Source organism: Chiloscyllium punctatum, chromosome 10, assembly GCF_047496795.1.
Source record: "Chiloscyllium punctatum isolate Juve2018m chromosome 10, sChiPun1.3, whole genome shotgun sequence".
Lineage (NCBI taxonomy): Eukaryota > Metazoa > Chordata > Chondrichthyes > Orectolobiformes > Hemiscylliidae > Chiloscyllium > Chiloscyllium punctatum.
The window spans coordinates 117,802,018-117,816,887 of NC_092748.1; the positions used below are offsets into that span (position 1 = coordinate 117,802,018).

The following is a 14,870-nucleotide window of genomic DNA, read 5'->3' on the forward strand; positions in this document are numbered from 1 at the left end:
TGTACCTAGGTACCTTTGTACCTAAAATGGTGCTGTAAGCGGTGACTTTGTAAACTTTTCACTACTTAAATGAATACATGTGACAAAAAAAAATCAAATTCTAATTCGAGGGACCAGTGCTGAAGTTGGGATAGCCATTGCATAGACTAGTCAAGCAACAGCCTGACATAGTCATACCTTATAGACCATGTCCCACCATCACCATCCCTGGATATGACCTGAATCACTGGTAGGACAGGCCCAGCAGAGGTGATGGCACAGTGGTGTACAGTCGGGAGGGATTTGCCTTCAACATTGTTTCCAGATTCTACAAAGTCTCATGTCTTAAGGTTAAACATGGACAAGGAAGCCTCCTGCTGATTACTGTGTGGTGTCCTCCCTTGACTGATGAATCAGCACTCCTCCGTATTGAACAACACTTGGAGTAACAATTGAGGATGGCAAAGGTACAAAATGGGGTGAAGGATTTCAATAACCACCACCAAAGTGGCTCAGCAGAAGCAATACTGATAGAGTTGGTCACATCCTAAAATATATAGCTGCTCGACTGGGTCTGTGGCAGGTGGTGAGGGAACCAACAAGATACTTGACCTCATCCTTAGTAATCTGCCAGCAGCACATACATCTGTCTGTGGTAGTTTCGGTAAGGGTGACCACTGCATAGTCTTGCGGAGACAAAGACCTGCCTTCACATTGAGAATAACCTTCGTCACATTGGGTGGCACAATCACCATGCTAAATGGGACAGACTTTGAACAGGTCTAACAATTCAGGCTAGGCTATGGGCCATCAACAGCAGCAGAACTTTACTCCAGCACAATCTGTAACCTCATGGCCTGTCATATTCCCCACTCAACCATTACCATCAAGCCAGCGGATCAACTCGGAGAAAGTGAGGACTGCAGATGCTGGAGATAAGAGCTTAAAAATGTAGTGCTGGAAAAGTGCAGCAGGTCAGGCAGCATCAAAGGAGAAGGAGAATCGACGTTTCAGGCGTAAGCCCTTCTTCATTCCTTCTCCAGCAACACATTTTTAAGCCAGCAGATCAATCCTGGTTCAGTGGAGAATGCAGGGAAGCATGCCAAGAGGAGTACTAGGAATACCTAAAAATGACATGATAATCTGGTGAAGCTACCAAATAGGACTACTTGTATGTGAAACAGCATAAGCAACAAGTAATAGAGTTCAGCAATCTCAACAGTTGAGACCTGTTCTGCAGTTCCTGCCACATCCATTCATGAATAATGGTGGACAGTCGAATAATTCATTGAAGGGGGGGTTCCACAAATATCCCCATCCTCACTGATGGAAGAGCCCAGCACATCAGAGCAAAAGGTAAGGCTGAAGCATTTGCAGCAATCTTCTGCCAGAAATGTCAAGTGATCCATCTCAGCATCCTCCAGTGGTCCCCAGCATCAGATACCAGTCTTCAGCCAGTTTAATACACTCCATATGATATTGAGAAATATTTGGAGTCACTGGATACTGCAAAGGCTATGGGCCCTGACAACATTCCAGCAATAGTACTGAAGACATGCTTGCCACATCCCTAGCTAAGCTCTTCCAGTAAAGTTACAACACTCACATCTATCCAACAATGGGGAAAATTGCCCTGGTGTGTCACAAAAAGCAGGACAAATCCAACCTGGCCTATTACCAAACCATCTGTCTACTCTCGATCATCAGTAAAGTGATGCAGGATGTCATCAGCAGTGCTATCAAGCAGCACCTGTTCAGCAATAACCTGCTCAGTGACGCCCAGTTTGGGTTCCACCAGCTCAGGACTTCATTACAGCCATGGTTCGAACATGGAGAAAAGAACTGAATTCCAAACATGATTTGATAGTTACAGCCCTTGACTTCAGGACCACATTTATAGTCATAGAGTCACACAGCACGGAAAGAGACCCTTTGGTCCAACTCGTCCATGCTGACCAAGTTTCCCATTCTAAACTAGTTCCTTTGCATGGGTTTGGCGTATGTCCCTCTAAACATTTCCTATACATGTACCTGTCCAAATTACTTTTAAATGTTATAAGTGTACCTGCATTTATCACCTCCTCTAGCAGTTAATTCCACATACAAACCACTCGCACTGTGAAAAAGTTTCTCCTCAGGTCCCTTTTAAAGTTTTCTCCTCTCACCTTCAAAATATACCTCCTAGCTTTGAACTTCCCCACCCTAAAGAAAAGACCTTTGCTATTCACATTATCTATGCCCCTCATGATTTTATAAATCTCTACAAGGTCACCCCTCAACATCCTGTGCTCCAGTTAAAAAAGTTCCAACCTTTCTAGCCCCTTCTTATGACTCAAACGCTCAAGTCCCAGCAACTTGTAAATCTTTTCTGAACTCTTGCCAATTTAATAATATCCTTCCTATAGCAGGGCAACCAGCACTGCACATAGTACTTCATCTCACCAATGTCCTGTACAACCTCAACTTTTATACTTATGGTCTGAGCAATGAAAGCAAGCATGCTAAACCCCTTTTTAATGACCTTGTCTACCTGCAGTGGAAGTTTCAAAGAACTATGTAACTGAACCCTTAGGGCTCCCTGTTTGACAACACACCCCAGGGCCCTACCATTATAGGTATAAGTCCTTGCCCTTGTTTGTTTTACCAAAATGCAATACCTCACATTTATCCAAATTAAACTCCATCTGTCACTCCTCAGCCTCTTGGCCCAATTGATCAAAATCCCTTTGTAATCTTAGATTACCTTCTTCACTGTTCACTATACCTTCAATTTTGGTGACATCCATAAACTTACTAACAATGCTTCCTAACTTCTCATCCAAATCATGTATATGACTCATATACAACAGTGCATCAATGGCCTGAATAAAAGCCCTGAAATTATTGGAGTCATTCCGGTGCATAGGAAGAAGTTTGTGGTTTTTGGATATCAGTCTCAGCTCCAGGCCATCTCTGCAGGGATTCCTAAGTGTAGTCCTAGGCCCAAACACCTTCAGGTGCTTCATCAATGACCATTCCTCAGATACAGAAGCATTCCATGTTCAAGTGCAACAAGATCTGGATAATATCCAGACTTGGGCTGACAAGTAGCAAGTAACATTTGTGCCACACAAATGCCAGGATGATGACCATCACCAATAAGAAACAATCTAATCACTACCCCTTGACATTCAATGGTGTTATCATCACTGAATTCCCCACATCCTGACTCCCTAAAGCCTGTCCACCATCTACAAAGCACAAGTCAGGAGTGTGATGGAATACTCCCCACTTGCCTGGATGGCCACAGCTCCAACAACAGGCAAGAAGTTTGACACATCCAAGACAAAGCACTCTGCTTAATTGGCACTACATCTACAAACATCCATTCCCTCCACCACTAATGTTCAGTAGCAGCAGTATGTACTATCTACAAAATGCAGTTCAGAAATTCACCAAAGATCCTTCCATCTCTAAGGTTAAGGGCAACAGATACATGGGAACACCACCACCTGCAAGTTCCCCTCTAAGCCACTCACCATCCTGACTCAGAAATATATTGTGTTCCTTCATTGTCACTGGGTCAAAATCTTGGAATTCCCTCCCCAAGGACATTGTGAGTCAATCTACAGCACATGGACTAAGCAGTTCAAGAAGGCAGCTATCACCATTTTCTCAATGGCAACTCGGGATAGGAGATTACTGCTGGCCCGGCCAGCAATACCCACCTCCCTCAAGTGAATGAAATAAACTGCTCTACTAGGTGAGTACATTAAAATACAAAAATAATGGAAAGTGAATCATATTAAAGATTTTTGTAATCCGATACAAATATCAGGTCAGTGTTTCAAAATATACAAATATTTTTATGTAATGAATAACATTTTAATAATATTACCTTTCCAGAAGCTGAACCTAGAGACACAACTGAAACATGCATCATGTCCTCTTCTGATGAAGACAAGGAATCTGAGGTGAGATTTTAAAATAATAGGCAGTTTGGTTCAAAATTGCTGAGCTGAGGGCTGAACTGCATACACTGTGAGTATCAGGGGGTTGGAGAGTACCCTGGATGCTTTGTTCTAGACACTCACATTTTTAGTGAATTAAAGGGTATGACTTTAGATAATCAGGAATAAAGATCCAGCACATAATGATAGTGGAGCCTCAGCTCTCAACATTGTTCAGTTAAGTGCAAGATACTTGTTATGTCTGCAAGAGAGAGCATGGACTGCAGAATGGGTGTGAAAACTCATCATTGCACTCGACTACAGATACCATTCAAGTTCTGGAAGTGAAAAGGAACATCATCATATTAGGAGACAATACAAACAGGGAACAGACAGGAATACTCTATTCTCTGCAGCCAAGACAAGGAACTCCAAAAGTTGTGTTACCTACCCGAAGCCAGGGTTAAGGGCATCTCCTGCAGTTGATGAAATTAGAGTTAAAGGGGAGGATGAGTTGATGTGCTCTACCAGTGACATTGGTAGAAGTAGGGACAATATTCTGCTGGAAGATTTTGAGAAGTGGAACTCAGATGAAAACAAATCTAAGATTAAAAAATCTGTGGAGTATTACCTGAGCCATTTGTCATGGGAAGAAAGTGTTTTAACTCATGAAGCACTTGGACCAGTATAGAAAGGTCTGCCATTGGGATAGGCTCCATTTTTAAACAGAACCTTGAAATGTATAACTGGGGAAGATTTTTCTTTCATACTTCCGCACTCTTAATATTTTATGTTTGTTCTTTATTAAATCAAGGCAGTGTTTGTCCATTCAAATAAATGTATAGAGAAGGTTTGAAATTGATTGAAATGAGGTTATAGCTTCTCTCAGTCCCACACTGTTATTTATGGTGTTTCACAAGAAACACTGTTCCTCAGTGGCATCATCATCTATAGGCTGATTATTTACTATCACCTCTCTCCTGCTACAAAGATAGGCATGGCCTGTTGGTTTTATTACTGGACTGTTAATCCAGAGAGCCACTGGGGCACTTGGGTTTGAATCCTGCCATGGCAGATGGTGGAATTTGAATTTAATAAACTCTGGAATTAAGAGTTGAATGATGACCGTAAGCTCATTGTTGATTGTCAGGAGAAAAGGAACATAAACAGCTTTTGCTGGAAATCTCAGCAGGTCTAGCAGAATCTATTGAGAGAAAGACTTTTACTTCAAAATTATACTTTATTCTTAACATTATCTTTATATGCACACATAGTCACTAAAGCAGTTTGGTTCTGCAGTCTTTGCATATGGAAAAGCAAATGAACATTGGAGTTTGACTTTCCCCACAGTTCCAAAGGCATTTCTTTCTTATGCAAATAGTAATGTAAAACACGAAAGTACTTGTGTAAATAGTATTATTTCCATATATTTGCAGCACCAGGCAGAGTTAACATTTTGTTTCCAGTGATCCTTCTTCAGAACTGATTGTAGCTTGGAAAAAGTTGGTATATATGCTGTGGGATGAGGGAGGGGAAAGTCCAATCCAAAGATGTGCAGGTTAGGTGAATTGGGCATGCTAAATTGCTAGTAGTGTTCATGGATGTGTAGGTTAGGCACATTATTTAGGAGAAATGAAGAGTAGTAGGGTAGGGGAATGGTTCTGGGTGGGTTACTCTTCGGAGGGTCAGTGTGGACTTGTTGGGCCAAAGGGCCTGTTTCCACACTGTGGGGATTCTAAGTAGTAAATAATAGGTGGAGATGGAGCCTAGAGAGAGAGAGAACAACAGTTGGGCAAACAAAGGAATGGGTAAAGGTCAGCCTGGGAGAGGAGGAGAAATCTGAAAGAAGTCAACTCAGATGCCAGGACTGAGAACAGGATCACGGACATAGACTTGGTGGCAGCTCAGGAACCTGATTTGCAAACTGTGTGCATGAAGAGAGATAGACTACTTACTTCTTGTAGTTGTCGGACAATTCCATATCACCTGTCCTTCGTGGAAAAATTTTCAAAGTGGTTGGTACCAATGTGGTGAACAACCAGAGGTTTTGGTCCCTATTGGTACCAATGACATAGGCAGAAAGAGAGATGAGGTCCTGCAAAGGGAGTTAGGTCCAAAGTTGAAAAGCAGGACCTCTAGGGTTGCAATCTCGGATTACTTCCAGTGTCTTGTGTTAGTGAGGCTAAGAAGAGGAAGATATCACTGAGATGTCTTCTGGGGAAGATGGGACTTAAACAAGAAGGATGGGTTGCACCTAAACTGGAGGGGCGCCGATATCCTGGCAGGTAGACTTGCTCGTGCCACTCAGGAGAGTTTAAACAAGTTTGACAAGAACCAGAGTAAAATCAGCAAGGAGGAATCAGAGACTAGGACCAATAAGGCTGAGAGGAAGAACAAATAGAGAAAGGTTACTGAACACAGCAAGACCAGAGAGCCATCTGAGGTGTATTTGTTTTAATGCGATGAATAAGATAAATAAGGCAGATGAACTTAGAGCTTGGATTCATGCATATAATTATGGTATTGTAGTTACTACAGAAAATTGGTTGAGAGAGGGTCAAATCAGCAGATTAACAATCCAGGATTTAGATGTTTCAGGGGAAATATGGATGTAAAGGAGGTGTGGAAGATGTATTACGGATAAACAATATCACAGCTATACTGAGGGAAGACACCTTGGAGAGCCTATCCAGCTAGGCCATGCAGGTAGAGATCAGAAATAGGAAAGGTGCAATCATTTTATGGAGATTGTACTACAGTCCTCCCAACAGCTAGTGAGTAATACAGGAACAGATTAGATTACTTACAGTGTGGAAACAGGCCCTTCGGCCCAACAAGTCCACACCGCCCCGCCGAAGCGTAACCCACCCATACCCCTACATCTACATTTACCTCTTACCTAACACTATGGGCAATTTAGCATGGCCAATTCACCTGGCCTGCACATCTTTGGACTGTGGGAGGAAACCGGAGCACCCGGAGGAAACCCACGCAGGCACAGGGAGAACGTGCAAACTCCACACAGTCAGTCGCCTGAGGCGGGAATTGACCCGGGTCAATAATGCTAGGTCTATACCCATTGAATAATGAGAGGGTTTCATATTGAAATAAAAACGATTTAAAGAAACTGGATAGTGCAGATACTTGAAGGGTATTTAGAGTTAAGTGTGGTAAAAGCTAGGGGACACATTCAAACTAAAAGGCCTCCCTTTTAAGACAGAGTTGAAGAGAATTATTTTCTCTGAGGGTGTCAGTATGTGAAATTTTCTTCCCCAGGAGGTAGTAGAGGCTGTGTCTTTGAATTTATTTGGTGTCCCATTAGATGTTTAATTGATGGGAAAGTGGAGATGAGACCACAATCAGATCGATTATGATCTTATTAAATGGTGGCACAAGCTCAAAGGGTTAAATGGCCATTTGCTGCTTTTAAATCCTATGTTCCTATGTATGAACCTTGGGATACTTTATTACAGGAAATGTCTGATATAAGTAGGAGCTTTTGTTAAGGATTGATTTGTAGTGACACTTCTAAACCAATTTATTGATAGAGTGGAAGGTTAAAGAAATCAGAGAATATAACATTAGGCTTCAGAACCTGAATGGATATAGGCAACAACATAGAGTAGAGATGTGCAGCATGGAAACAGACCTTTTGGTCCAACTCGCCCATGTTGAACAAAGAAAATTACAGCACAGGAACAGACCCTTCAGCCCTCCAAACATGCACTGATCCAGATCCTCTATCTAAACCTGTCGCCTATTTTCTAACGATCTGTATGCCTGTGCTCCCTGCCCATTCATGTATCTGTCGAAATATATTTTAAATGACACTATCATGCCCGCCCCTACCACCTCCGCTGGCAACACATTCCAGGCACCCACCACCCTCTGCATAAAGAACTTTCCATGTATATCTTCCTTAAACTTCTCCCCTCTCACTTTGAACTAGTAATTGAGTCCTCCACTCTGGGCAAAAGCTTCTTGCTATCCACCCTGCCTATATCTCTCATGATTTTGTAGACCTCAATCAGGTCTCCCCTCAACCTCTGTCTTTCTAATGAAAACAATCCTAATCTACTCAACCTCTCTTTATAGCTCGCGCCATCCATACCAGGCAACATGCTGGTGAACCTCCTCTGCACCTCTCTAAAGCATCCACACCCTTTTGGAAATGTGACCAGAACTGCACGCATTATTCCAAATGTGGCTAAACCAAAGCCCCATACAACTGTACCATGACCTGCCAACTCTTGTACTCAATACCCTGTCCAATGAAGGAAAGCATGCCATATGCCTTCTTGACCACTCTATCGACCTGTGTTGCCACCTTCAGGGAACAATGGACCTGAACACCCAGATCTCTCTGTACATCAATGTTGCCAAGGGCTATTTCATTTACCATATAGTTCACTCTTGAATTGGATCTTCTAAAATGCATCACCTCACATTTGCCTGGGTTGAACTCCATCTACCATTTCTCCGCCCAACTCTTCAATCTATCTATATTCTGCTGCATTCTCTGACAGACCCCTTCACTACCTGCTACTCTGCCAATCTTCGTGTCATCTGCAAACTTGCTAATCAGACCATCTCTTCCTTCCTCCAGATCATTTACGTGTATCACAAACAACAGTGGTCCCAGCACGGATCCCTGTGGGACACCACTGGTCATAGTTCTCCATTTTGAGAAACTGCCTTCCACTACTACTCTGTCTCCTGTTGCCCAGCCAGTTTTCTATCCATCTGGCTAGTACACTCTGGACCCCAGGCGACTTCACTTTCTCCATCAGCCTACCATGGGGAACCTTATCAAACGCCTTACTGAAGTCAATGTAGAGTCTAGATTAGAGTGGTGCTGGAAAAGCACAGCAGTTCAGGCAACATCCGAGGAGCAGTATATGACATCCACAACCCTTCACTCATCAATCAACTTTGTAACTTCCTCAAAGAATTCTATTAAGTGGGTAAGGCGTGACTTTCCCTGCAGAAATCATGTTGCCAATCACTGATAAAAGCTCATATTTTCCAAATGGGAATAGATCCTTTCCCTCAGTATCTTCTCCAGCAGCTTCGCTACCACTGACGTCAGGCTCACCGGTCTCTATTTATCTGGATTATCCCTGCTTCCCTTCTTAAACAAGGGAACAACATTAGCAATTCTCCAGTCCCCTGAGAACGTCATCTGTGTTAAAGCCCCAGCTATTTCCTCTCTCGCTTCCCTCAGTAACCTTGGATAGATCCCAGCTGGACCTGGGGACTAGTCCACCTTCATGCCTTTTAGAATACCCAACAGTTCCTCCCTCCTAATGCCAACTTGAACTAGAGTAATCAAACATCTATCCCTAACCTCAACATCCGTCATGTCCCTTTTCTTGGTGAATACCAATGAAAAGTACTCATTAAGAATCTCTCCCATTTTCTCTGACTCTACACGTAACTTTCCTCCTTTATCCTTGAGTTGGCCAACCCTTTCTCTAGTTACCCTCTTGCTCCTTATACACGAATAAAAGGCTCTGGGATTTTCTTTAACCCTGTTTGCTAAAGATATTTCATGACTCCTTTTAGCCCTGTTAATTCAGATATCCTAAATTAATCGAGTTCCATTTGCCAGCACTTGGTGCAAATCCCTCTAAACCCTTCCTATTCATGTGCCCATCCAGATGTCTTTTAAATATTGTAGTTGTACCAGCCTCCAGCACTTGCTTTGGCAGCTCATTCCATATGCACATAATTCTTTGCTTGAAAAGGTTGCCCCTCAGGTCCCTTTTAAATCTTTCCCCTCTCACCCCCCTCACCCGGACCTTGTCTATTTACCCAACCATGCTCCTCATGATTTTATAAATCTCTATAAGGTCACACCTCAGCCTCCAACACTCCAGGGAGAACGGCCCCAGCTTATTCAGCCTCTCCATATTGCTCTAAACCTGCAACCTGGCGACATCCTTGTAAATTTTTTCTGAACCCTTTCAAGTTTCACAACATCCTTCCAATAGTCTACAGCAGTTGTAGTTGTATTAAAATAAAGCTTAAGAGCCTGTTATAGGAAGTTTATTTGAACATTCTGTGTGTTGTATGATGTTAAAGTGTAACTGAGGAAAATATGTACACTAAAAATGTTTTGAAGCACTTGGTGATGGAGTAAGCTTGGGTTTTGATCCTGAGCTCATTTGATCAGAACTTAGAGGTTGTGCAAAAATATGCTGAGAAAATTTACTGAAAACTCACTACAGTTGTGCATTTTATCTTTACAGAACTGAGGCAGAAAGTTGTAATGGACAATGCAATCCATTAATTATGATTTGAAATGTATTTGAGCAAAAGAATTTAATGAAATGCTGTGCTCCAATTCCCAATAGAGATTTGGTTCTCTGATGGGAATATATTGTCATAAAACTGTTCACAATTATTCATAACTCCTTTAATCTCACTCTGTTTGCTCCAGGAAAATGAAGACTTGTGTGCCCTCGATCAAGATTAACAGTGGACTGTAGAAAATCAATGGCAGGCAGATCTGAGTGTGTTCCACAGATGCACAGTTACAATGTATAAAAAGTACTCTAATCTCAATCACCAGTAAACCCACATGTTTCACTCTCAGATTACTTGAATAAATGTGAGTTAGTGACCACCAAATCTGTTATCAGGCACACTAATTCCAATTGCTACTTGTTTGTGAAATTCATTTTAATTTACCTTCTTATAGGAGTGAGAAGTTTATGTTTTAAATGACTCGTTTCATTAGACAGTGACATGAATCCAACAAATTGAAAACTTGGCCCCATTGTATGTTTTTTCAATATCCAGTTGTCTTAATGTTCATTAAATTTGGGAAACATCTCACAGGATAGGAAAATGGCTAACATACCCTCTTTAAGTTAAGGTTCAAGAGTAAAAATTGGAAGTAAATACCAGTAGGTTCATTAGTTGAAATATTTTTGATTTTGATTTATCTCTTGATCTCTGAAATGATCTTGAGAGCCAAACAGTTTGTGGGCAACAAATACCGGCTTTGCTGGCAACATTCACATCTCTACAAAAATGTATAGAAAAGGTAATGACTACTTCCAAAAAGGGAAGTCCCAACCATCTCACTTCGACATCAAATTTGCTGAACTTGCAACATCAAGCAGCTGCAATGGATTAGCCATATCAATACCATGGCTCCAAGAGTGGTGCCGGTCGTTTGCAGCTCATCTCCTGTTCCGTTCCAAAGATTTATCAGATCTGTAATAGAATACTCACCATACATATGAATGTTTGCAAATGCAAAAACTGAAGAAGCTCAACAGCATCCAGGGTGATTCATTTCACAATGCCCCGGTCATTAAACTCAAAAATCATCTCCACCACTAAAGCACTGTGGTTAGAATATATATGATCAACAGGATACACTGCAGGAATTTTACAGGATCAATGGGGTCTATCTCACCTTTATCTTCTACCAATAAGAAGGGCAAGAGCAACACTATGGCAGTGGCACCTTCACCACAACCTACCCACAGGTTACATCCATCCTGACTCTGGCATATATCACTTCCTTCATCATAGGTCATGGAATTTCCTACTCAACTTCAGTATGGAAACAACATCACCCAGCGATTCAAAGAAAATGTCACAGCACTACTTTTTAAAATTGCCTTCTCAGGCAACCATGGATAGACATGAAAGGCATCTGAAGAGCAGGAGAAGCAACGTTTTGGGCATAAGTCCTTCTTCAGGAATGCCCAAAACGTCAATTCGTCTGCTCCTCGGATGCTGCCTGACCTCCTGTGCATTTCAAACGCCACACTTTTCAACTCTGATCTCCAGCATCTGCAGCCCTCACTTGCTCCTAACCAAGGTTAGACAGTAAATATAACCACATTTTGCAAAAACGAATATGAAATGCTTCGGACTATTGGGCCAAAATGCACATACGTGGTACTGACTTCATTTTAAAGTCATTATTATGATATACTTCAATTTTATATTTTTAATTACATTGAAGCATAGAGGTTCAGTTGGTTTTAACAGTGGAGTTTATCTACTCTGGAGTATGGAGATTCAAACTAGAACTTCCAACCCTCAGAGCAGGAGAATCGACGTTTCAGGCATAAGCCCTTCATCAGCTATGGAGCTTATGCCCAAAACGTCGACTCTCCTGCTCTTCGGATACTGCCTGATCTGCTGTGCTTCCCCAGCTCCACACTCTCGGCTTTGATCTCCAGCATCTGCAATCCTCCCTTTCTCCTAGAACCTCCAACCCTCCCAATGGAAGTGGATATTGCAATTATATATAACATCATGCAAACAATTCACATAGTGTGCACACAGGCATAGTTTTTGTTGTATTACCAGTTGACCTTAAGTGAGTTTGAAAAGGAGGAATCACCAAAAGGAGCATTCCCACCAAGCAAGTCAGCTTGCAGGGATCAGATTGGGAAGAGGGAAGGGTAGGTAGCAGATGAGGGTGACCCCAGTAGTATGAAGAGGTGAGGCAGTTACATTGAGATCTGTGGTCAGACAACTTACATTATCTTCAGTTGGTTATATTTTGCTATAACCTTTCCCACTCTCCTAACCTCCCATCACTTCTACAATTTTCAGACATATTTGTTTTCTCCATTTCTAGCATGGTGCCCTTTCCTGATTTAATTCAATCATAGAATCCCTACAGTGAGGAAGTATGCCATTTGGCCCATCAAATCCACACCAACCCTTCAAGGAGCATCCCTCCCTACCCCTGCCACCTTGCATTTCCCATGTCTAATCAACTAGCCTGCACATCTGGAGACTATAGGCAATTTAGCATGGCCAAACCACCTAACTTGCACATCTTTGAATTGTCAGAGGAAACTGGAACACTTGGAGGAAACCCACACAGACATGGTAAGAATGTTCAAACTCTACATGGACAGTCGCCCAAGGGTGGAATCGAACTGGGTCCCTGGTGCTGTGAGGCAGCAGTGCTAACCATTGAGGAACTATGCCATGCTGCACCATGGTAACCATTTTGACTGAGCTTTTGTATTCCCTCCATAAGCAATTATCTTCTCCACCTCTTTTTCCCCTCTTTAAAATTTAGCTCTTTATGTTCAGGGTCATCTGATCATTTCAGACAGGTTTAATAAATGATCTCAGAGTAATAGATACCCAAGAAAACAGAGGCCAGAACATGGTATAATATAGAATTCAGTATGAGAGGGAGAAACTTGAGTTGAAAATATCTGTGCTAAGCTTATATCAGAATAATTACAAAGCTGTTCCTATCTGTTATGGTCTTTTTTTTGAAAATGCTCCAATGCACCACAGTGGAACATTTTATTGTATTCTGTGTGCTGCGTAAATGCACACACTTGATCACCAGTGATCGATAGAATAGAAATAATTGTAAAGTGTAATTGAATTAAGAATATTTGATTACCAGTGGGGGAACAGCACCATTTAATTGCAATAATTAACTCTCAATCTGCTGCTTACTATTAGTAGCGAACACGTTCTGGCAGGATTCCGAGCTTTCAAGTTTTGTTAGCACCTTTCTTTGCTGGTTTGGTTTATTTAACTTTTATGGGCCTGTAGGTTTCTTAGGCAGTCTGGTGTCATTGCTGGCTATTGAATAACTTGAGATGTATGCTCATCAATGAAAACATGGATTTAAGTTTCATGTGTCAGGTTCTACCATCACACAAGCCTACAAGGCCTGACTTGTTTTAGTAGAATTGCACAATTTAGTTGAAAACATTTAATTATAAGTCGTTGGTGGATGGGATCAAGCAAAACCCTAAGGCTTTCTATATTAGGAATAAAAGAAAGACTAGAGTAAGATTAGGGCCGATCAAGGATAGTGGTGGGAAGTTGCACGTAGAGTCAGAGGAGATAGGTCAAGCGCTATATGAATAGTTTTCGTCAGTATTCACGCTAGAAAGAAACAAATGTTGTCAAGGAGAATACTAGATACAGGTGATCAGACTAGATGGAATTGAAGTTCACAAGGAAGAGGTGTAAGCAATTCGAAAAGTGTAAAAACAGGTAAGTCCCCTGGGCCAGGTGGGATTTATCATAGGGATCTCTGGGAAGCCAGGGAGGAGATTGCTGAGCCTTTGCCTTTGATCTTTATGTCATCATTGTCTACAGGAATAGTGCCAGAATACTGAAGGATAGCAAACGTTGTTCCCTTGTTCAAGAAGGGGAGTAGAGACAACCTTGGTAATTATAGATCAGTGATCCTTACTTCGGTTGTGAGTAAAGTGTTGGAAAAGATTATAAGAGATAGAATTTATGATCATCTAGAAAGGAACAGGTTGATTAGGGATAGTCAACACAGTTTCGTGAAGGCCAGGATATGCCTCACAAAACTTAAGTTCTTTGAGAAGGTGACCAAACAGGTGGATGAGGGTAAAGTAGTTGATGAGGTGTATATGATTTCAGTAAGGCATTTGATATGGTTCCCTATGAGAAGCAATTGCACAAAATATGGAGGTATAGGGTTGAGTGTGATTTGGCGGTTTGGATCAGAAATTGGCTAGCTGAAAGAAGATAGAAGGTGGTGGTTGATGGAAAAGTTCATCCTGGAGTTCAGTTACTAGTGGGGAACCGCAAGGATCTGCCATTTATCATGTTTATAAACAACCTGGATAAGGACGTTGTAGGTGGATGACACTAAGGTCAGTAGGGTTGTGGATAGAGCTGAAGGATGTTGTAGGTTACAGAAGGACATAGATAAGCTGCAGAGCTGGGCTGAGAGGTGGCAAATGGAGTTTAATGCAGAAAAGTGTGAGGTGATTCACTTTGGAAGGAGTAACAGGAATGCAGAGTACTGGGGTAATGATAAGATTTTTAGTAGTATAGATGAGCAGAGAGATCTCGGTGTCCATGTACATAGACCCGTGAAAGTTGCCGCACAGGTTGATAGGGTTGTTAAGAAGGCATACGGTATGTTAGCTTTTATTAGTTTTGGAACCATGAGATCATGCTGCAGCCGTA

The 14,870-nt window shown here is 41.8% G+C and overlaps 1 protein-coding gene across 1 annotated transcript in view; it reads left to right on the top strand.

The window, feature by feature from the left end:
- The window catches only part of LOC140481826 (glial fibrillary acidic protein-like), a 176,874-nt gene extending 166,423 nt beyond the window's left edge, over nucleotides 1–10,451 (top strand). The window contains exons 11-12 of the mRNA XM_072578352.1: nucleotides 3,865–3,932; nucleotides 10,351–10,451. Of these exons, the coding sequence (XP_072434453.1) occupies nucleotides 3,865–3,932; nucleotides 10,351–10,386 (104 nt within the window). The 3' untranslated portion in view covers nucleotides 10,387–10,451. The remainder of the gene's footprint in view (nucleotides 1–3,864; nucleotides 3,933–10,350) is intronic.
- Nucleotides 10,452–14,870: the final 4,419 nt, after the last annotated feature.